Source organism: Typopeltis vanoorti, chromosome 24 (assembly GCF_054136105.1).
Source record: "Typopeltis vanoorti isolate ZY-2024b chromosome 24, IOZ_Tvanoo_1.0, whole genome shotgun sequence".
NCBI classification, from domain to species: Eukaryota; Metazoa; Arthropoda; class Arachnida; order Uropygi; family Thelyphonidae; genus Typopeltis; species Typopeltis vanoorti.
In genome coordinates this window covers 23,543,958-23,568,465 of record NC_143572.1, presented here as the reverse complement: position 1 = coordinate 23,568,465, position 24,508 = coordinate 23,543,958, and the positions used below count along the sequence as shown (strand labels likewise).

Genomic DNA, 24,508 nt, shown 5'->3' with positions numbered 1-24,508 from the left:
AAATGAAAATTAGTAAGATAAAAGGTTCAAGTGAATATACATGTTCATACAATTTGTCATATTGAAATTATAATATTGTACACCATTATGAGATTAATCAAACTGCCAATACATTCATGATAGGGAAATGATACTGAGCTAAATGAGTGCATTTAGCTCAGTATTTAAATCTTGTGAAACAAAGAAATGTTATAAATTCTGCTTGTATGATTAAGTAATCATAAATAAATAACTTTCCTGCATTATAAAAAGAACTCTGTCAGTGTTTCAAGCTAAATTTTCATTAACGATATAGGGAAGGATCTAAGAGGAACAGTTCATTTGTTTGCTGATGATGCAAAATTGGGTAGGGCAATAGTGAATGCAGAAGATGTCAAAATCTTGCAGGAGACGACTTGGATAGATCAGAGTTCTGGGCTAAGGAGAATGGATGTCAATTTAATGTGACAAAATGTAAGGTTATGCATTTTGGGGTGAAAAGATTAGCAGCAGTATACCACATTGGTGGAACTGTACTCCAGGAGATTGATGAGGCCAGGGACTTGGGAGTGTTGGTGGATAGGGAGATGAAGTTTAGGGGGGCACATTGCAAAAGTAGCTAAATCAGCTCATCAACTCACTTGGTTGTTGAAAAATACCTTGGCGAGCAGAGACAAGCAAGTTATTGTACCTCTGTACTGAGCCTTGATAAGACCTCATCTTGACTACTGTGCCCAGATTTGGTCACCTAGGTTCCTTCTTGATGGGGAGGAAGTGGAGAGGATCCAGAGGCAAGTGACTAAGATGATAGAAGGTCCATGGATTGAACCATATGAGAACAGGTTGAAGATTTGTGGGTTGCAGAAATTAGTTGATAGGTGGAAAAGGGGAGATATGATCGAGGCATTCAAATTTCTAAAGGGTTTCTATAGGATTAATTCAGAGGATATTTTTGAGATCAGGACTGGTGTTGGGAGAACTAGGGGACACCTATGGAAGCTGGGCAAGAGTGTAGTTAGCAGGGATGTTAGAGCTGGGTTCTTTACTTTTAGAGTGGTAAATGAGTGGAATAAGCTGCCAGAGTCTGTTGTGGGTGCTATGACGGTGGGTGAGTTCAAGGCAAGGTATGATAGATACTGTGAGAATGTCGTATAGTTGTGTGGACATGATGTTTAGGGCCTCCCTCGATGAGTCTAAGGACTCCTCCTTGGAGTCGCCTGTAATAAATGCTAAAACTAGTAATAGCAGAGCAAATTTTGGACTGGAGCGGAAGTTCTACTGTATTTCCAAGGACATGCAGAAGTGAAAAGAATGTTCAAGAACATTGCTAAATATCGACTGTTTGAGAGAGGAGGAGAAAACACAGTAGAAGAATTGTAGTGGTTTGTATCTTCAATATATGAAGATTGAACTAAGAAATTAGAACAGAAGTTAGAAATAAAAAAGTGAAAAAGGAAATCCTTAAAAAAAAGAGGGAGAGGGAGATGTGAAATTTATATTTAATAAACTTGTTATATTTAAGATTCGCAGTCTGAAGGGTGATTTAAAACGGCTGATATGGTTATAGTTATTTCTTCAGTGAAGTATGCTAAGACTTTCATATACAAAGTAAATTCATTCCAAAATGATTAAAACATTGATAATGTGGTAGTAATTTATTCAAAATATGTATTTATTCAGATAATAATACTTAATACAGAAACTGAATTAAGTTACTGTAGTGTTCTGGATGAAGACAAGATATGTGTTCAGTATTCTGTGATTCAGGATGCAGGAAGAATTTGATTTTTGTGTAGTTTTCCCACCTGTGTGAATTCAAGGGAGGGAGAGAGAGAGAAAGTAAAAATTCTTGCCAGTTGTGATTTGAAGAATGTATTAGTGCTTGCATAGTTATATTAATTTCATGTGGTATAGATTTTTTTTTTTGTAAAATAAACATTTGTTTTTTGGTTATAGAAGCTCACATGCTTCCTAACTACATTCCTAGCCACCTTTCAGGGATTGTTCCCGAGTTCTACCTCACCTCCATAAGTTGAAGAATCATACTTATATTTATACTCTAAGATCTCCTTACCCCATGTGGGGACACCTGTAACCCCCATCGGGCGCGTCCCCTGGTGGCTGATCGGGGAATGCTCGTCATAGCACTTCCCTCGTAGGCCGGTCTGGGGGCCTCGAAGGTGGCAGTCCCATCACCAGACTTGGGTGCTGAAGGCTAATCCCCTGCACACCTTGAAATTTCACTTATTAAAAGAAATAACATAGAGATAGCCGAACTGCCTAAATGGTTAACGACAAAGCGAGGGAAAAGGTACATGAGATACGGAACATAGAATGTTAAAAGTCTACATGGAAAAGAAAACGAATTAATAGATGAATTTAAAAAAATCAAGATTGGATTTGCTAGCAGTCACAGAAACAAAAAAGAAAGGTCAAGCTTGCCAGAAAATGAAAGATGGGTATATACTTTTCTATTCAGGGGTAAACCCAAGAGAATGGGGAAAACAAGGGGTAGCTTGCATAATTAAATCAGATCTCAAAGAATATATTACTAAATGGCAACTAATAAACGAAAGATTGTTGACAATCACTATAGATTATAAATCAGACAACCAAGTATTCACTGTAATTGCTGCATATGGCCCAAACGATAATGCCAATAAAGAAATTAAAGATGAATTCTTCGAACTCTTACAAAAAACAATTGAAGAAGTTCAAGGGCATATCATACTACTAGGAGACCTTAATGGCTGGGTAGGGAATCAAGTAGATGAAGAAACGAAACAAGTGTTGGGATCACAAGGAGAAATAACCCGGAATAATAATGGAGAAAGAATAATAAATCTTTGCCTTACAAATAATTTAGTAATAGCGAATACCATGTTCAAGCATAAAGAAATCCATAAGTTTACCACGGAAGAGCCAAATAGAAACGAAAAATCTATAATCGACTATGCCATCATAAGCAGATCGTACTGGAAGTATACAAAAAATGCAAGAGTCTACAGAGGTCCTGAAATAGGTAGTGACCACTACTTATTAGTATTGGAAACAATCCATAAAATAAAAGTTGAAAAATGTAGAAAAAGTAGCAAGGAAATAAATGTTAAGATAAAGAACTACAAACTAAAGAAAGAAGAAACAGCCATGGAGTATAAAAGTAAAATAGAAGAGAAGATGAAAGAAGTAGAAAAAGAGATATATGAAGACCAAGATGTAGAAAACCTATGGTACAGGTTCAAAACACTTCTTCTAGAAACAAGCAAAGAAATTTGTGGTGTATCATTAAATAATAAACAGAAGAAACATAAAACACCCTGGTGGACTGAAGAACTAAAAGAAGAAATTAAAAAGAAAAAGCAATTATGGAAGAGATATATAACATCAAAGCTGCAGGTTGATAGAGAACTATACAACAACCAAAGAAATAAAGTTAAAACCTTAGTGAAAGCAGAGAAAAGAAAATGCTGGGAAGACTTCAGACATACTTTAGAACAAAATTTTAAAATAAACCAAAAACTCTTCTATAATGTTTTAAGAAGAATGAGGTCAGAGAAAGAATGCTCCATAAAGTTTATCAAAAATAAGGATGGAAAGTTACTCACAAATTCCAAAGACATCATGGAAAGATGGAAACAATACTTTCAAGAATTATTGGAAAATGCAGGACACAGAAAAAATAGAACCTTAAGAGCAAGACAAAATAGAAGATCAGAGTGAAGAAATTCATGCAAATGAATTGTTAGCAGCAATAAATAAAATAAAACTGGGCAAATCAGCAGGCCATGACCAAATAACACCAGAAATGGTAAAGAATTTAGGAACGAAAGCCATAAAATTTCTTTTACACCTATTCAATGTTGTATGGAAAAAGAAAATTATTCCCAAAGACTGGGAAGTAGCTATAATAATCCCTATATTTAAGAAAGGAGACAACTGCAAATGTGAAAACCATAGAGGAATTTTGCTTTTAAGCATTCCAGGAAAATTATATACCTGCATTTTAGAAGCGAGGCTTAGGAATCAAATAGAGGTTACGCTGGATGAAATGCAATATGGCTTTCAAAAAAATAGAAGCACACAGGATCTTATCTTCAGTCTTAGACAAATATCAGAGAAAACATTGGAATATGGAAAAGAACTACATTCATGTTTTATAGATTTTGAAAAGGCCTTTGACCAAGTTCCCAGACACTTAATATGGCAAACATTAAAGAAAAACAAGATACAAGATAACTTAATAGCAGCCATACAAAGCCTCTACAAAAGTAATAGAAATTATGTAAGAACCTGTAATAATAGATCAAAAGAATTTAAAACAAATGTAGGAGCGAGGCAAGGCTGTATCCTCAGCCCTCTTCTCTTCATCGTAGTAATGGATGAAATTTTAAAGGCATGCCAAACAAAAACAAAAAAGTTCCACTTAGGATACAGGAAAATGAAAGAAACCAGGATTTCACACATGGCTTTTGCAGATGACGTAGTGATTCTCGCAAATAGCTGAAGATCTGCAGTACAATATCAACATTTGGTATGAAGAAACAAAGAAAAAGAATATGACCATAAATATAAATAAAACTAAAACAATGATCATATCTAGAAACCAACAAAAACACATAATAAAAATAGAGAATCACCAACTGGAACAAGTCTACTCCTTTAAATACTTGGGATCAATACAAGAAGATGGTAGACTAGACACAGAAATTAACAACAGGATAAGAGGGGGAACAAAGCTATTCTATGCAATGAAAGGCCCACTCCTAGATAAGAAAGAAGTCACCCAAAATACCAAAATGGCAGTGTACCGTTCAGTGTTTCTACCAACATTAACAAACAGCTGTGAGTCTTGGTGTTTAACAACAGGAAACACAAATAAACTACAAACAATTGAAATGAAATATCTCAGGAAAGTGGCACAAAAAACAAGACTAGACCGAATAAGAAATCAAACCATAAGAGACAGCCTTCAAGTTGCACCTCTGAATCAATTTATAACACAAGCCCAAATGAGATGGTTTGGACATCTTAATTGAATGGAAGAAGGAAGAATAGCAAAAACTGTATACGAAAGCCAGAAAATAGGAAAAAGAAACATAGGCAGACCCAGGAAAGTTGGCAAAAGGAAATTAAAGAAAAATTGGAAAAGAAGGGAATTAACTGGAAAGAAGCAAAACAACAAACCTTGGACCGGACGGCATGGAAATCTCTTTGGCAAAATCTCGACGCTTAAAAGCATAAGAGATCATAGACAAAGAAGAAGATCCCCTTACTAATTTGTATGTTTCATTTACACAATTGTGGATCTATCCCTTAAAATTCGAAGACTATATTCCTTCAATTTGCTTTCAACATGCACAATTTCACAGTTATCATCCTGATTACATTCCACTGAATCTTTTCAACTATATCCCCATCTCCTAAGAATCTAGGGTGACTATATCTACACACAGCAGTTTAGATGTGATCTTATCAAAGCCTTGTAAGGTGGAAGAATACTTTCTTATTCCTACAAGTTAGTCTTCTCCTTAGCAGTGTTGTTATCTGATGTGATGACTTAACCATCTTAGCGATGTGGACTCTGAACTTTAACTAGCTATCCACAATAACCCCTAAGACTAGTTCCATTAACCACTTCCAACTAATTATCATTAATATCATACTCTTAACAGCAATGTCCTTCATTCAAAATGCATAACCTTGCACTTGGCACCAGTGAACTGATAATTACTGTTATTTGTCTATATACTAACTAATCTCTTCAAATAAGTGAAAGGAATTCCACTGAATTCCAGCAAGAGTGATAAGGAAAATCAGCCAACAGTTAGTGAGTGATGTTAAGTTAGTGAGAGTGATAAGTTCCTTATCACTCTCACTAACTTAACATCAAGAGCAAATAACTGAATATCACACTTCATTATCATTAATATACATATTAAACAACAATGGTCCAAGAACAGAATCCTGTGGTACACCACTGATCACTCATCTCTACATAGACTCAGTGCTGCCATACATCATTTTCTATTACCCATCAATCAGTCACTCTCCAATCCACGTCACATTTATTTTGCAAATTCATCCCTTTATGTTTATGTAATACTCTTTCAATGTGGAATCCTTGTCCAACACCTTAACAATATCCAGAATATTTTGGCATATCCATTCCCCCCCTTATCCAACTTTGCTGTCAATCTATTACAGAACATGAAAAGATTGCTAAAGCAGGACCTATATTTTAACAAAACAATGTCCCTCTATACAGGATCCTGGTGGATGCAATTGCTATCCAGCCTTTCCAATACTTTGATAACTATACCAGAGATACTAACTAATATATAATCTGCTGCGCCAGTCTTAGCTCCACCCTGGTTTAACAGAATTATCATTCTCTCTTTCACTCATTAGGAATACTGCATATGCTGAGGACTCAAGCTGAACAACCAGGTCAGAGCCATGCTGACTCGAACATTCCTTCAGCACCTTTGTCAATATTCTGTCCAGTTCAAATGCTCTATTTGAGTCAAGATCTTGTAACAGCTCTAATGCTTTTAACTCACCTACCTCTATTCTTTCATCTAGTTCTTCCCTGGCATCCAGACAGCACTGTCTGGAATATATACTTTACTAAAGTGATAAATATGTACCTTACTTAACAACCTGGCTATTTCTTATGCATCTGAACACTTTTACCTTCCACATTCACTAAGGTCATTCTTCCTTTTACTTGCTACATTGTAATAAAATTCCTTTGGCCTGTTCACCTAACTTCTTTTCAAAATCTGATTTCATCTTCCTCACCATGGTTGTCAATCTCCTGGTCTGCTCTTTATACTATACTGGACCTTGTCATTACTCTTCTTATAATATCAGATTCACAACATTCTTTTTTAATGCAGCTCTTGTTTAAGTGTTATTCATCCATTTAACTCCCACTTGATTTATTCCATTGACTAGGTACGTAGTCTGCTATTATTTCCCTTAAACACTCCTTTACCACTTCCCATGCACCATCAACATAACCCTTGCAGTTTCACATGCCATAGCACTGATCCAAGCAATCTGCTAAGTTTGTCATATTTACCAGCCCTGTAATTCTACATATACTCCCTCTTAACTGAAAATTCTACACATTTAGCCATCTCCCAGGTCAACACCATATGATCCTTCTCACAAATTGGTGACAATGTGGTCATATTGGTTATAGACAAACTTTCTGTGATGCAATTACTAGATCCCACACTCACATTTCATCACCTGCTGCCTCAGGTAATTATTCCTTCTAACTGCATAGATTCCATTTTCTCCTTCCAATCTATGGTCCCATAGTTGAAATCACCTATAATAATTACCTACCCTCAACTCAGTGAGCTGATGTGCCAATACATACTATCCACATCATCCTTTGCATCTCCTGGTTTACAGATGCAACCAATGGTATATTTTGTTCTGCTGGCCATTATCTCACACCAGATGGCCTCAAATGTGCTATTTTCACTGGTCTGTAGTGAATTAGTGAGACATGGCTGAAAGAAGATGATACAGGCAGTGGATAGTGTGTGAAGAGTATAGTGTTTTCAAGGAGGATAGAGAGAAAAGAATAGGGCAAAAAGTATTATTGATGATAACTAATAAACTGCAACCAAAGCCAATAACCTTTGGCCAGGATAAACTAGCCAATACCAAAAACTTCTCCCCCTTGTTCCGAATGCTCTTGGCATTAGTGTACATAAAGTGCAATGGCCTCTTAGTATAAAGCATAAGGACAATGGTGGGCCTAACTATCCCATTCTTGTTTGTCACCAGTGGTACTAACTCACTCATTTTCTGCACACTCTTACACTTAAACTGCCTCACTGGTATCTGTCTACTCAATCAACAGCTTTCCCCCCTAAAAGCTCTAGTTTCATGATTTTGCACATCTACTTTCACTTTATTCAACATTTTTTCCAGACTCTGAACACCAAATCCATTCAGATGCAAACCATCCTTCTTGTATCCTCTGAGTTGAATTTGTAGGTTTTGCTATGTGACCTGTGAGCTCTCTTCCTATCCACCACAATTCCAAAATATCTAGCATCAGTCATTCCAAGCATAATCCCACAGGCATAACTTTAGACTTATTAACATTGAATTGATAGCCATTATCATTTGCTTCTACACTTTAAGTCTATTCAAATCACCCTATAAATGCTATGTATCAGTAGCATCTCTAATGCTCTGCCTATATTTGCATCATCAGCAAACAACTGAAGATATGCTATCAGGTCCTTCTCAATATCATTAATATATAGATTAAACAACAATGGTCCAAGGACTGATCTCTAAGGTGCATAACTGCTATCAGCTAAGCTAACGCCTTTTTATTCCCGTATATACGGGAGTAGGCGAGGCCATTTAGCCCTATCTAACTTTTGGAGACTGAGTGGGCAGTTCAATCTCCACTGGTACCCAATCAGAGACAGATGGCCCAAGGCTATCACTAATTAAGCGGTACGCAGTGAAGAGAGACGGCTCAAATGTGCCGCCATCTCGTGGTCTCTAACCCTAACACAATATATTTAATGTCTGAAATAATGTGGGTTCTACGGTCGATTTTCTTGAGTTTACAGGACGAAAAACCCGAGTTTCCGGGAGGAAAAACCTGCTTGCCCGTGCCAGAGATCGACTAACTCGGGAACCGGTCGAAAAAAGGCTTAGAAAAATTTCCTCTAGTCGCCGACTAGACTCGAAACCAAGACTTCCTTCGTGCGGCCTAGCGCGGTGGTATGCAAACGCCACATCCACTGAGCTACACAGGCTCTCCATAACTGGTCTCCTTAAATCTGACAGATTCACACTTCTCCCACATACCACTTTCTGATACTTGTCCATCAGCTATCCACTTATCCAACCCAATAGCTTATATTCCAATCCCATATTCTCAAGCTTCAATTAGTAGTACTCCCTTCCCCTTCTTATCCATTCTCCTTGAATAAACTAAACTTAGTTTATTCACTAATGCCTATAATTTTTGGTTTCACCACATCAACTAGTGCTAAGAATGCTTCACCTTTATTCCTGATGCTTCTGGCATTAGTGGATGCACATGACAGTAGGGCTGACGAATGTTTGAGAAACTGTGAAAACACAACGAGTTCAAATATGAAACTAGAGTAAAATCTTGATCCCAGTTCCCTTTCCCCTTATTTCCAGTTTATAAACCTCTCTACCATTTAATTTCATGCATAAATCCAGGCTTTCATGTAGTCACCCACACATATATATCTTTACTGACTATTTACATACACTCTTTCAATGAACAATATTTTTTCCAAGTACCTGACTCCAATTATCCCATATAATTGGCCTAATTATCATGCATTTCTGGTAGCACCACTCTCTTCTTTTTTCCCATAAATATTCACATTCCACATCACTTTATCGATATACATAAATAACTATAAAAAAATAAACTATATACACAGTTAATTAGAACATGCTCAGATTAATTAGTAATTAAAAACACTCATACAGTCATTAAAAAATTATATTAAGATCATCAAAGTGAACGACTTATTGCAAACAACACTGACAGTGTCCTATTGTATTATAATACAGTAGTCTAAATATTTACTAAATATTGACATCTACACTAAAGTAATAACTAAATCTAATTAAAACAAACAAATTTACAAACTTCTTCCCCACAATTTTACATATTTCACATATATTTCTCAGATTTCAGATATTTCTTAGTTGCATTATTTTTCCTGCGATGCCATGACTTTTGATAGAATATTGTATGCCTTATAAAAAGAATGCCTTTTCACCTCATTAGCAGTTTAATATTAATTTTTGTATTTTATTTAGATTTTAATTCAAAATACCCATCATAGGTTTTCTCTTTAGTTTTTCATGCATTTCTTTTACATGTACATGTACTTTCATTCTTATAATTTTTCTTATATTTTTTTATTTTTATAACTTCCATATTTATGTTTTATTTCATTCACAAACTATCCTTATCAAATATGCACACACAAAAAAATACTTTTTATGAGACTAGCTAAGTTCATTTGTGCTTTAACCCCAGTCTTATGACTAAATTTCTTAAGTGACTAATAAATTTAACTGTTTAACAAATTTGATTAATAAAGCATAAATAATTCATTATCAGCTCCTTTAATTAATAAATAAAAAGAACTTTTAATATGTCATGTACTATATGAAATTGGAAATATTAATAATTTACTCTCACTAAAGAACGCAACCATTTATTTCTGTGATGTATACATTTATGTACAATTCCTACTACACATCAAATATCCCAGGAAAGATATAAGATGTAAACGCAAAACTTGTGATATGCTGTTTTGTAACATGCTTCTTTCAGTTCATGATTCTTATATATTATGTCCTTACCTGCCAACCTACTTGCTTGCATTAAATGTGCATTCCTACAAATATGTGGGTGATATATATCATCCAGGAATATAACAATATAAGAAATCTTTAGACTTCATTAAAATTTAAAAGCATTAAATGGTATTACTGAAAATATTTCTTAGGAATTTCATTTTTTTTTAAAATTTTCAGCAGTTAAGGCATTTAAAAAATAAAATACTAAAGAGAGAAGAGGATGTGAGTGATGAGTTATTCAGAATGTGGATTAATGTAGACAAAGGTTTATTACGAGAGAATCTGAAATCTTTGTAACCTAGTATATTATAAAGATGGGTAATATATTAAGTCAAATATAATTTAGGTGAAATACAGCATTATCAAAAGACATATTTCGGTGATTACACCACATTTTTTATTATTCAGTTATACAAAATACTGAAATAATAGTTCCCGACAAGTTTCGTAAATCATAGGATTTACATCTTCAGGGGGTAAATAGTATAACTTAAAATTTAAACAAGAGAATTAATAAATACAAATCATAACCATCTGGCTATTCATAAAACTCAAATAACAGAATGCAGATATAAAACGTTATTGACGTTGAACAATACTGGACGATGTCACGTGTTCTTGTTCTCGTTCATACAGTTCAAACTTGTCGGGAACTATTATTTCAGTATTTTGTATAACTGAATAATAAAAAATGTGGTGTAATCACTGAAATATATCTTTTGAACCAATTAGCCACAGACGTCTAAGCCTGCAAATACAGGCGTACAAAACATAATGCTGTACAGAAAGTCTCATCCATAACAGTATGATCAGTCATTTTTAGCATACACATGTATCCTGTTACTGGTCCTTCAAAAAACTTGTTTTATATGATAACAATTCATGATATACTTAAAATTTTAAAATGCAGCTAGGATATGTGGTAAGATGCTACTGTGAAATATGGATAAATTTTAATGATCTTTTTAAACCAATGATTTTGGCAGGTTTAATTTTTCAAACAACTTAGAGATAAAGAAATTTATATATACATGGTATGTGTGTGTCTGCACACATGTGCACATACACACACAGATATTCAGCAAACTACTTCCGTTCAATAGATAACTAACAATGATTTTAAAATACACTTATAAAACATTTCACTATTATTTTACAAATTTTGTGCCTGTTTCCTACTGTCCTTCAAATATTGGTAATGAACTAATTTCAATACTTTATACAACACATAAGAACAGTGAAAATGTTGCATTAAACAAAAAAAAAAAAAAAAAAGCCTTCTGATTGTGGAAAAAAAGTTCCTTAAAAATTACCATTAAAAGATTTTAGGGATTAATAAAAAAAAAAAAAAATAAAGTGAATAAGCATTAATGTACAGAAACTAAACCCATACTTCATAATGCAGATGAACTGGCAAATAATCCTACAGTACCTAATTACAACTATTTAAACAATTTTCTGCAACAGAGATAATTAATATAAAATTTCCCTCTCCTGCCTTCTAATAGCTACTTTTTACAATTCACTCAGCTGCAATTTTTTCCTACTCCATAATATGCTCAACTCCTGGATGTTTGAAAAATTCACACCCTCCCTCCAACCTGTCCTTTCAGACTTAATGTTATGTAGCTTTCTGTGAATCAATCAAATTTGGTGAAATTAATAATCACGTTGAAACTAGGGATGTCCACATCCCTAATGTGGACATCCTGTACTATAAAACAAATTATATGATAAATCATACTTATCACTTATTTTATTTAGTAATTTCTCCAATATTTCCACTTCAATATTACCCTAACCTGTTCCAACTTAATATCACCTAATTCAGTGTTTTTCAAAGTTTCCCAACTGTGACCCACAATAAAAAAATACATTCTACTTCCCAACCCAGAACACAAGGATGGTCGATTGGTAGAACCTCTGCTACTAATGGCTCAGCAAAAAGTTAAGCAAGTTTGAGCACGGTTAGTAGTTGGAAGGAGGTTCAATCGTTCGATGCTGTTGGCACACTCTTCCTCGATGAGTTTTTGGACTCCCTGGAAGTGTTTAATAATAATTAATGACATAAAATATGAACTAATGCTTGGCAGAAAGTAAAAAAAAGATGACCTTCTAGTTAACAATGTTCCCTGCATGTTAGCTGACAAGCTGCATTTTTGGTGCTTGAAACTTCAAGAATTCATATTATACATACACTTGTGCCAGATATGACACTAATTTCTACTATTTTCTACTGATACATATGTGTGTGTGTGTGTGTGTGAGAGAGAGAGAGAGAGAGAGAGGGAAACCTTACTAAAAGAATCAGAAAAGAAAACAAGTAAAAACACACTAAAAATGCTTTTCAGTTGAAAAATTCTAGCCTTTAAGATGGCTATTGTGGGGAAAAAATTTTTCATATTCAAAGCAGCTGAAAATAACTACTTTACAGAGGCAGAAGTCGAAAAACATAATAAAAATGTCTATTATCATTGCTTATGCAGAATTAGTTTTTGTTTTTATTTTTAAACACTAAGTTATTCTTCAAATATGGCCATAAAAGAATAAGCATGTAATTTCACCAACATTTAAACATTTCTATTCCTCATTATGTCAACAATTCCTGTATAAAAGTTGCACAATAAAATTGAATGGATCTCAAATTCATTAGACTTTCAGCTCCAAAACTTCTAATCTCTTTTGACTAATCATTAGTTAAGTTTCCTTAACCACTGATTAAGGAAATACCAACTCCAAACTCTGCAATTTAGATTACCATATACCGATATCCTGCCAAAACATTTGTTTATATATAAATATTGCAATACAATCTTTTATTAGGTAGAATACAGACACACCATTGCTTCATAAGCATTGTCCAAACATTCATCTAATTCTTTCTTTCAAGGTCACACGGTGACCAGCATTCATTGTGTAAAATTTATGGAGACAAATACACATATGAAAGCAATTACTTTACTTATAATTAGGAAAATAACACTTGCCATTTTGGCCTATATATCAAGGTCATTATCATCAGGAAAACACACATATGAACAAGACACAAGCTACATGACACTACACAAAAGTAAGCTAAATCTAACTGCTTTGTTAATCATTTATGCTAACCTGATCTCTGGTGAAACAAAAAATAAATAAAATAAAATAAAAATAAACTGAAAAATCAATAAATACTTCTTATATATAATAAGTATAATAACATATAGACGATTAAAAAAAGTTACGGTGGAACTACATCAAATGCAATTTACAGTCCTGTTGTCTTAAAAGATTTCTTTTGTTGGGATTCTGCCATCATGTTCTGGATCCTATATGGGTTGCAGATGGGTCTTCCATATTCTTGGAATTACTAATCCATCATTCTTGTTGAGATTAGGATGATATCTCACAATGAGATACTATGAATAAGTATCTCACAAGTTTCATTGAATTTTTTTTCAAACCAGGTTTTGGTGCAATGTTGGGACTTGGTGCCTTTCCAGTTAATTTTGTGGTATGTTTGGAGTACATGGTCAGACAGTATAGTTTTACCATAGTGAAGAAATTTAATGTGGCATTTGTGTTCCATCTTTTCTTGTTGGAATTGTGCACTGTTTCACCTATTTAGTGTAAGTTAGTTGCAGGTGTACTGGATTTTGTAAACCCCCCAAGTGAGAAGGGTAATGAAGGAGATCTTTGGATGAGCTGAGTATAATTTTTAATTTTGCAGGAGATTTGAAAATTGCCTTAATATTGTATTTCTGTAGCGTTCTATTTATTTTTTCTGACATTCCTCTAATGTATGGTTTGGCTATGGAATTTTTATAATCTTTTTTACCTTTCATGGCACATTATAGCATTAACTCTTCCTTTTCTAGATGCACTTGTCACATGTCTTTTCTTAGTCTGTCTCTCCTTCATGGTCTACTGGAAACCTAAACACACACACACACACACACACACACACACACACACACACACACACACACACACACACACACACACACACACACACACACAGGTCATTACATACACAACGATTCATACCATCATCCAACACATAAAACATCAAACATACAGCCCTAACAATTTGCTCCTATGAGCAGGCACTAAAGAAGGAATATGAAATCATTAGCCAAATCTTTATAAAAAATGGCTACAGCAAAAAAAACAGTTCACAAGAACCTAAAAATTTTTAACAATGATAGGTAAAGAAGATTATAAAAATGCCACAACCATACAATATATTAAGGAAATATAGGAAAAAAATAAACAGAACACTACAGAAATACAATATTAAGGCAACTTTCAAACCTCCTGAAAAATTAAAAATTATACTCAGCTCATCCAAAGATCTCCTTCTTTACCTTGCCCACTTGGGGGTTTACAAAATCTAGTACACCTGCAACTAGCTTACACTAAATAGGTGAAACGGTGCATAATTCCAACAAGAAAAGATGGAACACAAATGCCACATTAAATTCTTTCACTATGGTAAAACTAGACTGTCTGACCATGCACTCCAAACATGCCATAGAATTAACTGGAAAGGAATCAAGTCTTTACATTGTACCAAAACCTGGTTTGAAAGAAATTTCAAGGAAGCTTGTGAGATGCTGAATCATTATCCTAATCTCAACAAGAATAATGGATTAGTAATTCCAGAAATATTGAAGACCCATCTGCAACCCACATAAGGATCCAGAGCATGATGGCAGAACCCCCCCAACAAAAGAAAACCTTAAGACAACAAGGACTGTAAAGATACATTTGATGTAGTTCTGCTGTCATTTTTTTTAATCATCTGTATGTTATTATACTTATTATGTATAAAATGCATTTATTGATTTTATTTTTATTCATTTATTGATTATTTTATTTTATTTATTTAGTTTTGTTTCATCAGAGGTCAGACTACTATAAATGATTAACAAAGCAGTTAGATTTAGTTTACTTTTGTGTAGTGTCATATAGCTTGTGTCTTGTTCATATGCATGTCCATATGTATGTTCATATGTTCATGATGATCTTGATATAGGGCTGAAACATCGTGTTATTTTCCTAATTATAAGTAATTGATCTAGCACATTAGTTTTTGTCTCCATAAATTCTACACAATGAATCTATTCATCCAAACAACTAATTACTTGCATCATTATCACAATTATTATTTGAAAATTTGCTCTTCATTTATTTTTACATATTGAAATTTATAAAATACAAGTTGATACAACACTTTCCTCTTGGCTGATGATGTTCAAAGAAGGAAACCTACAGCATTCTTCAAAATTTTCTTTATAAAAACTCACAAGTCAAAATTAAAGGAACAGCTTGCAGAAGAAAAATTTCCACAACATATAATCTACATATTAAAAGTATCATATATAGAGAAAATGATTATATGTGTGTGTATATATAATCTTTTTTTTTTAATTTATACACTGGGCATAATTTTATATGAAAGAACAACCAGACAATTTAATACATAGTGCAGTATATTTCACAATGCCACTGATATCAATATTTTTCTTTGTCGATTTAGTTAGTAGAGAAATGTGCAGTAAAACAAATGTTCTTATTTATTATCTATTTATTTATTTATTTTATACTTCTGCTGTATACAATTATTAATAAAAGTTTACTAACTGTATAGAAAATCAAGTTTTATAAAACTAGACATCTGTGACTGATTCATGGAATAACAGATTAACACAACACTTTTCTCTTGGCTGATGATGTTCGAAAATAAAAATCATTAATCAGTTTTGCAGTATTTCAATTCTGTGCAACTATAAACACAACTATAAGAGCTATAGACATGTATTTATAGACTACCTAATTCAGATTACAATTATAGGCAGTCCCCCCCCTGAGATAACTAATGGATTTCACTTGAATGCTATTATATGAAAGATGTACAATTACAATTAGCACTGGTTCCAACATAACATCTACTTCATTATCTGTACATAACAAAAAATGTTAACTTATGCAACTTGTAACTGAATGCATATGTATCAAAGATCAAATTTATCCTGGTATATATCTGAATATCATAAAAGCATTATTAAAAACTGAGATAGACCAATAGTTATACTATGTCAGTTAACTGTTCAAAGTAAAAGATTTACTAGTCAGCAATGCAAAATCCAGAATAAAAATTAAAAATATTTATATATGTATGTGTAATATATACATTAATATACACATGCATACACATATACTCTCACACATATATTAAAGTGCATATCTGGAATATTCAAAAAATGTCCCTCCCTTAATATACACAAGTCACATCAAATGTTTGGCCTTGACTTACTCCTGGTACAACTTCTCTTACTACTTTGATAGCTGATAAGATGCCACTCATGCAAATGAGAGATGTCAGAAGCAAAACGAAAGTCAACTGAAGTAATAAGCCAGAATGTTAAAATATGCAATTAACGAGCCAGTTGAGTAATGAGGGCAGCACACATTTCAAAGAATTCCATGGTGTTATGGTAATTTCCATGGCTCACAGAATCAGTGGATGCAGATATGATGCCTGTTTAAAAAAAAAGGAAAACTTGATGTAATAATAGTACCTTAAAATACACTGCAGTTCATCCATTATCCAACCTTAAAGAGGACCTCAAGCAAATTAGATAACTGGAAAGTAGCATAACAAGTTATACCTAACACGATCAGATGTTCTGAGTTTCAGCAAGTCATATTTTCAAGATTATAAAAATCTGATCACTTCAAGTCACAAGTGCTATCTATTAGTTACATTTTCAAATACACCGTCACTTAACATCATAAACTACATTTCTGAAAATTATAATATCAACCAAAAAGACTAAATGAATTCTTAAGTGGTTGATGATTTTCATTGTCATGTGTGATTAAAATTTTGTTCAGTAAAGTTATTACTGAAAGTTAAATTGAAGTGACCCACACATTTTAACTATGTCCTAAATATCAAATTTAATTTAATTCCATAGAAACCAATGTGGAATCAGTACTATCAGGCCAAATTGTTTTGCCAATCTCTAAAACAGGAAAAAAAAAAAAAAAAATGTAATCACATTTATATATTCTAATACATATCCTAAATATCAAATTTTCATCAGTCACAGGAAAAGCATTGCTATATATAATTTTTCCTGTGATTGGTCTGACTGAAACAAAAATTGAGATACTGTATTTCCCCAAAAATAAGCTCTAGCATGATTTTTCAGGATGTTCATAATATAAGCCCTACCCCAAAAATAAGCCCCAGTTAAGATCATCAGCCAGACGGACGCATTTAGTACGTCCATTGCAACACACAATGGACGTATCGAATTATAAAATAATATTATTAATATATAATTAAATATAAATAAATAATAATATTGACATTAATACTTAAAATAAATGATAATATAAATTATAATTAAGTATTTGTAAATATCCAAGCAGGTGCCTTTGGACGAGAGGTAAACCTCGAGACTTATTGCCAAATGACCAATCAGAGTACAGACACGACGCACGAATAATGTGCACACTTGATAACGAACGGACATCATCATCATCATCATCATCAAATTCCTGCCATGTACCCTCAAGGGGTGTACAGGATATGACAGTACTATATGAAAAAATTACATCATTACTAACTTCCTATCTACAATTTTCCTCCAAATCAGTCTGTTACTTGTCAAGACTCCAACATTATCAGATCTTATATTTCTATCGTCTAAGGCACTTTGTACCGTATCAATCCGCCTATATCTTGGTCTTCCTCTGGGTCGTTTTCCTGCCAACCTGGCAGAGAACACTTGTTTTGCTAATCTTTCCTCTCCCATTCTATTTAAGTGACCATACCATCTGAGATTAGCTCTGCTAATGCATTCCTGGATGCTGACAATGTCAAGTTCTTTCCTAATATCCTCATTTTTAATATGATATTGCCATTGATGCCATCTGTTCATGCCTCTAACCTTTCTCAGGACTCTCATATCTGCGGTCTCTAGTCTTTGGTCAAGTGTTTTACTTCTGACCCAGCTCTCAGATCCATAAGTTAAAATTGGTTTGAACACTATCTTGTATACAGCTAATTTAGTGTTCCGAATAATTTCTTTCTTATTCCATATGAATTTATTCAATTGAATTCCCACAATACCAGCTTTGCTGATTCTGTTGTCTATTTCTATATTTAGTTTACCATCTTCAGTAAAAATTGTGCCTAAGTAGCTGAAATGTTTTACTTGTTCCAGAGGTTCTCCATTCACAACACAGTTGACATTTTCAATGATTCTGCCTATTTTCATTGTCTTTGTCTTTTTATTACTGACCTTCATACCATATCTATTACAACAGCTATTCAATTTAGTCAGAGAATCTTGCAGACTTGTAGCGGATTTATTTAGAAGTATAACATCATCCACATAAAGCAAAGAGCTGACATTAACATCTCCAATTTTGTTATCAGGTTTAATACCACATTCCTTCATAATGTGATCCATATAGATAATGAATAACAGAGGGGATAATGTACATCCTTGTCTCACACCAGATTTAACATTAAACCATCTTCCTGTACTTCCTTCAATTCTAACTGCTGACTCACAACTCAAATAAAGACTAAGTATTGCTTGATATAATGCCCCATTGACACCATATAACTGCAGCGTATTGAATAGCTTCTCTCTTGGCACCTTGTCATATGCCTTTTCCAAATCGACAAAACTTAAATACAGATCTTTGTTATATTCCCATGCTTTCTCGACTATTTGTCGTAAAGTGAAGATCTGATCCTGACAGCCTCTATTTGGCCTGAATCCAGCTTGTTCTTCACCAAGCTTTTCTTCCACAATTCTTCTCAACCGTTTCTCAAGTATACTTGCATAGATCTTGGCAGGAACACTCAGTAGGGAAATACCTCTGTAATTCTCACATTCAGTTTTATTTCCCTTTTTATATATGGGTACTATGAGAGCTCTACTCCAATCATCGGGAATTCGTCCCTCTGTCCAGGCTTTCTGAACTATGCAGTGCAGCCACTGTAAGACTCTTATACCACCATACTTCAGCATTTCTGGTCGAATATCGTCTACTCCTGCTGCCTTTCCACCTTTCAAGCCTTTGATGGCTTTTTCTACTTCAAGTATGGATATGTATTCCTGACTGCATGCCTGGTCAGTGTTTTTTATCACTGTGCTGTCATCACTGCTTGTTTCATTTAGCAGTTTTTCAAAGTAATTACTCCATACTTCAAGAATATCTTTTTCTCCTGTTTTCATTTCACCTTTATCATCTCTAATTCCTTTTACAGCACTCTTTCCTCCATTCCTAAGCTTCTTCAACAACCTCCAGAATATTTTGCCACCTTCTTGATATTTATTTTCTATATTCTTGCCAAAGTCCTCCCATGACTTTTGTTTAGCTAGTTTTACACACTGTTTAGCTTTCTTACATTTGTCTCTGTATTCTGTAAGAGTAAAAGCTGACTTATTTGCCAGGAACTTTTGATATACTTTCTTCTTTTCCTTCACTGCCTCTTTAACTTCCTGTGTCCACCAGGGAGTTCTGATTTTTTTATCCTTGCACACAACCTCACCACATGCCTCTCTGGCAGAATCAATCAATGTTTCCTTCAGAGTTTGCCACTGAATCTCCAAGGTTTGATTCCTGTTCTGAAACACTTTCATTTTCTTTTCAATAATATTTCTGTATTTTAGTCTACAGTTTACATCTGAGAGCTGCTCAACTTTTATTCGCTTTAAAACTTTCTTACATGTTATTCTTTTCAATATGAAATTCAATTTTATCCTGCTCAAGACTAAATAGTGATCACTTCCAATTTCAAATCCTCTGTACACTCTGGTGTCCTGCACCAGAGAGAAAACATCACTATCAACAATAACATAGTCAATGAGACTTTTCTTATTCCTAGCCTCTTCTCTCCATGTGAATTTGTGCACATTTTTATGTTGGAACATGGTGTTAGTAATAACCAGTCCATGTCCTGAGCAGAAATCCAACAGATACCTGCCATTATTATTAGCTTTGCTCTTTTCTCCAAATTTTCCCAAAATATTTTTGTATGTCTCACAATCATTTCCTACTCTGCTATTTAGATCCCCAACAAGGACCAACTTTTCCTTTTTCATTGTGTCAGTTGCTTTTTCTAAAGCCTCAAAAAATTCCTCCACTTCTACCTTAGTAGAACCTTCTGTGGGACCATAGGCACAAAAACGAACGGACATGGTTTTGTCTAATATGAATCTTCATAATTCAATAAGTCGTGTGTTGTAACGGACGTACTTAATGCACTCGCATGAAATAAATGCTTTTTGAATTTTGGTGCCTGCAATTTTTTGTCGCTTTTGTGTGGACCATCATTCTTAACTGTCATCATTTTTGTTGCCACTCCTGTCTCGGGAATTCGGGGTTTGGAGAGTTATGACGATGCTCCAGAAGAAGATGACATGTCTGTGTTTGAATAAATGTAGATGAATAAATACATGAAAAAATAAGACATCCCCTGAAAATAAGCCCTAATGCGTCTTTTGGAGCAAAAATTAATATAAAATCCAGTCTTATTTTGGAGGAAACAAGGTAACACATTTTTGTGTATCATCTCAATTTTTGTTTTCCACCCACCTTGTATTTAAGAATGATTTGCATGTGGATGGGGCAACAAAGTAAATCTAAGTGTTTTCGCAAAACTTACTGTTTTCATTCATCTGATACAAATATTTCCACCAAAAACATCATTGAAACAATTATTAATAAAAGTTTACTAACTCTTACATATGAAAACAGTTATTTCTTATTTGGAGCTTAAACAACAGTGCAGCAAATCAATTCCAGACTTTACAGAAATGAGCTCGATAATTTTCTCTCACATTCTGTTCAATACTGAGAGACAAAACAAAATAATTTTACAAAATGCAAAACTGAAATTAGTATTCAGTTAAATGTTCTGTAGTCTCACTTGGACATATAGAAGTTTTCTTTAATACACTTATCTTTCACTTTTCTAAAGTAGGCATGACGAACAATTTCATGAACAACAGGAATATGTTAATTGAGCAGTTCCAAATGCATTTCCAATACTAGAACTTTCATCATAGATTCCAAATTGCTCTTTGGAATATATATCACTTGCCTTTAATTGAGCACAAAATATTTTCATGTACAAAGGCTTCATATATATCACACTGTACTTCAATTATTAGCTTCACAGTTTTGTATCCTTGGAAAGTAATTCAAAATGAATATAAAAACTTTTCAGAGATTTTAGAGGTTTAATAAACTCAGTAGTTTATCAAAACTCTTCGGGTTTGCTCCCTTGCTTACCTACTCTTTACTTCCTTGCATTCCTGTTACCAAATGACAGCTGTTCTAAAAAACAACTAATGCGCATGGTCCATTACCAAGATTCAAAGTGAAACTCAAGGTCACAAAATGGCTGCCGTTACTACAATGCTCGCAAGCTACGAGTATTTGACATAGAAACACTATGGTAAATAACATAATTTATAATATACATTCAACATTGCTGTATTATTCCCTAAGAATTATAATATATAGTATCATCATCATCAAATTCCTGCATTTACCCTCAAAGGGTGTACAGGATATGATAGTACTACATGAAAAAAATTACATCATTATTAATTTCCTATCTTCAACTTTCCACCAAATCAGTCTGTTACCTGTCAAGACTCCAACATTATCAGATCTTATATTTCTATCGTCTAAAGCACTTTGTACCGTATCAATCCACCTATATCTTGGTCTTCCTCTGGATCGTTTTGCTGCCAACCTGGCAGAGAACACTTGTTTTGCTAATCTTTCCGTGCCCATTCTGTTTAAGTGACCATACCACCTGAGATTAGCTCTGCTAACGCATTCCTGGATGCTGACAATGTCAAGTTCTTTCCTAATATCCTCGTTTTTAATATGATATTGCCATTGATGCCATCTGTTCACACCTATAAACTTTCTCAGGACTCTCATATCTGTGGTATCTAGTCTTTGGTCAAGTGTTTCACTTCTGACCCAGCTCTCAGATCCATAAGTTAAAACTGGTTTGAACACTGTCTTGTATACAGCTAATTTAGTGTTCCGATTAATTTCTCTCTTATTCCATATGAATTTATTCAATTGACTTCCCACGATACCAGCTTTGCTGATTCTGTTGTCTATTTCTATATTTAGTTTACCATCTTCAGTAAAAATCGTGCCTAAATAGCTGAAATGTTTTACTTGTTCCACAGGTTCTCCATTCACAACAGTTGACATTTTCAATGATTCTGCCTATTTTCATTGTCTTTGTCTTTTTATTGTTGACCTTCATACCATATCTATTACAGCAGCTATTCAATTTAGTCAGAGAATCTTGCAGACTTGTAGTGGATTTATTTAGAAGTATAACATCATCCGCATAAAGCAAAGAGCTGACATTAACATCTCCAATTTTGATATCATGTTTAATACCACTTTCCTTCATAATGTGATCCATATAGATAATGAATAACAGAGGGGATAATGTACATCCTTGTCTCACACCAGATTTAACATTAAACCATCTTCCTGTACTTCCTTCAATTCTAACTGCTGACTTACAACTCAAATAAAGACTAAGTATTGCTTGATATAATGCCCCATTCACACCATATAACTGTAGTTTGAATAGCTTCTCTCTTGGCACCTTGTCATATGCCTTTTCCAAATCGACAAATAATATATATAGTAAGATAATTTTATTTATAACTACAATTAAATTATTTTATATCACTACTGCTTAACAACATGGCAGCTTCAATAATACTACACATATAATTGCAATACTAAATGACAAATCACACATATATACCTTTAGATTATGTTATCATATAAAAAAACATAGCCACAGTATTCAACACAAAATACGAGGCTAATCTTCTTGAATGTCAGGCAGTCATTCAAGTAGAGTAATGTGGGCAAATATGAGAATGCGGAACTGGACAATGAGACTTATTTGTGCCTATGGTCCCACAGAAGGTTCTACTAAGGTAGAAGTGGAGGAATTTTTTGAGACTTTAGAAAAAGCAACTGATACAATGAAAAATGAAAAGTTGGTCCTTGTTGGGGATCTAAATAGCAGAGTAGGAAATGATTGTGAAACATACAAAATTATTTTGGGAAAATTTGGAGAAAAGAGCAAAGCTAATAATAATGGCAAATATCTGTTGGATTTCTGCTCAGGACATGGACTGGTTATTACTAACACCATGTTCCAACATAAAAATGTGCACAAATTCACATGGAGAGAAGAGGCTAGGAATAAGAAAAGTCTCATTGACTATGTTATTGTTGATAGTGATGTTTTCTCCCTGGTGCAGGACACCAGAGTGTACAGAGGATTTGAAATTGGAAGTGATCACTATTCAGTCTTGAGAAGGATAAAATTGAATTTCATATTGAATAGAATAACATGTAAGAAAGTTTTAAAGCGAATAAAAGTTGAGCAGCTCTCAGATGTAAACTGTCGAATAAAATACAGAAATATTATTGAAAAGAAAATGAAAGAGTTTGAGAACAGGAATCAAACCTTGGAGATTCAGTGGCCAACTCTGAAGGAAACATTGATTGATTCTGCCAGAGAGGCATGTGGTGAGGTTGTGTGCAAAGATAAAAAAATCAGAACTCCCTGGTGGACACAGGAAGTTAAAGAGGCAGTGAAGGAAAAGAAGAAAGCATATCAAAAGTTCCTGTCAAATAAGTCAGCTTGTACTCTTAGAGAATATAGAGACAAATGCAAGAATGCTAAACACTGTGCAATACTAGCTAAACAAAAGTCATGGGAGGACTTTGGCAAGAATATAGAAAATAAATATCAAGAAGGTGGCAAAATATTCTGAAGGTTGTTGAAGAAGCTTAAGAATGGAGAAAAGAGTGCTATAAAAGGAATTAGAGATGATAAAGGTGACATGAAAACGGGAGAAAAAGCTATCCTTGAAGTATGGAGTAATTACTTTGAAAAACTGCTAAATGAAACAAGCAGTGATGACAGCACAGTGGTAAAAAACACTGACCAGGCATGCAGTCAGGAATACATATCCATACTTGAAGTAGAAAAAGCCATCAAAGGCTTGAAATGTGGAAAGGCAGCAGGAGTAGATGATATTTG

The 24,508-nt window shown here is 34.0% G+C and overlaps 1 protein-coding gene across 1 annotated transcript in view; it reads right to left on the bottom strand.

The window, feature by feature from the left end:
• Positions 1-14,865: 14,865 nt before the first annotated feature.
• The window catches only part of AMPKalpha (AMP-activated protein kinase alpha subunit), a 265,316-nt gene continuing 255,673 nt past the window's right edge, over positions 14,866-24,508 (bottom strand). The window contains exon 16 of the mRNA XM_090414193.1: positions 14,866-16,906. Coding sequence (XP_090270319.1) covers positions 16,803-16,906 — 104 coding nt within the window. The 3' untranslated portion in view covers positions 14,866-16,802. The remainder of the gene's footprint in view (positions 16,907-24,508) is intronic.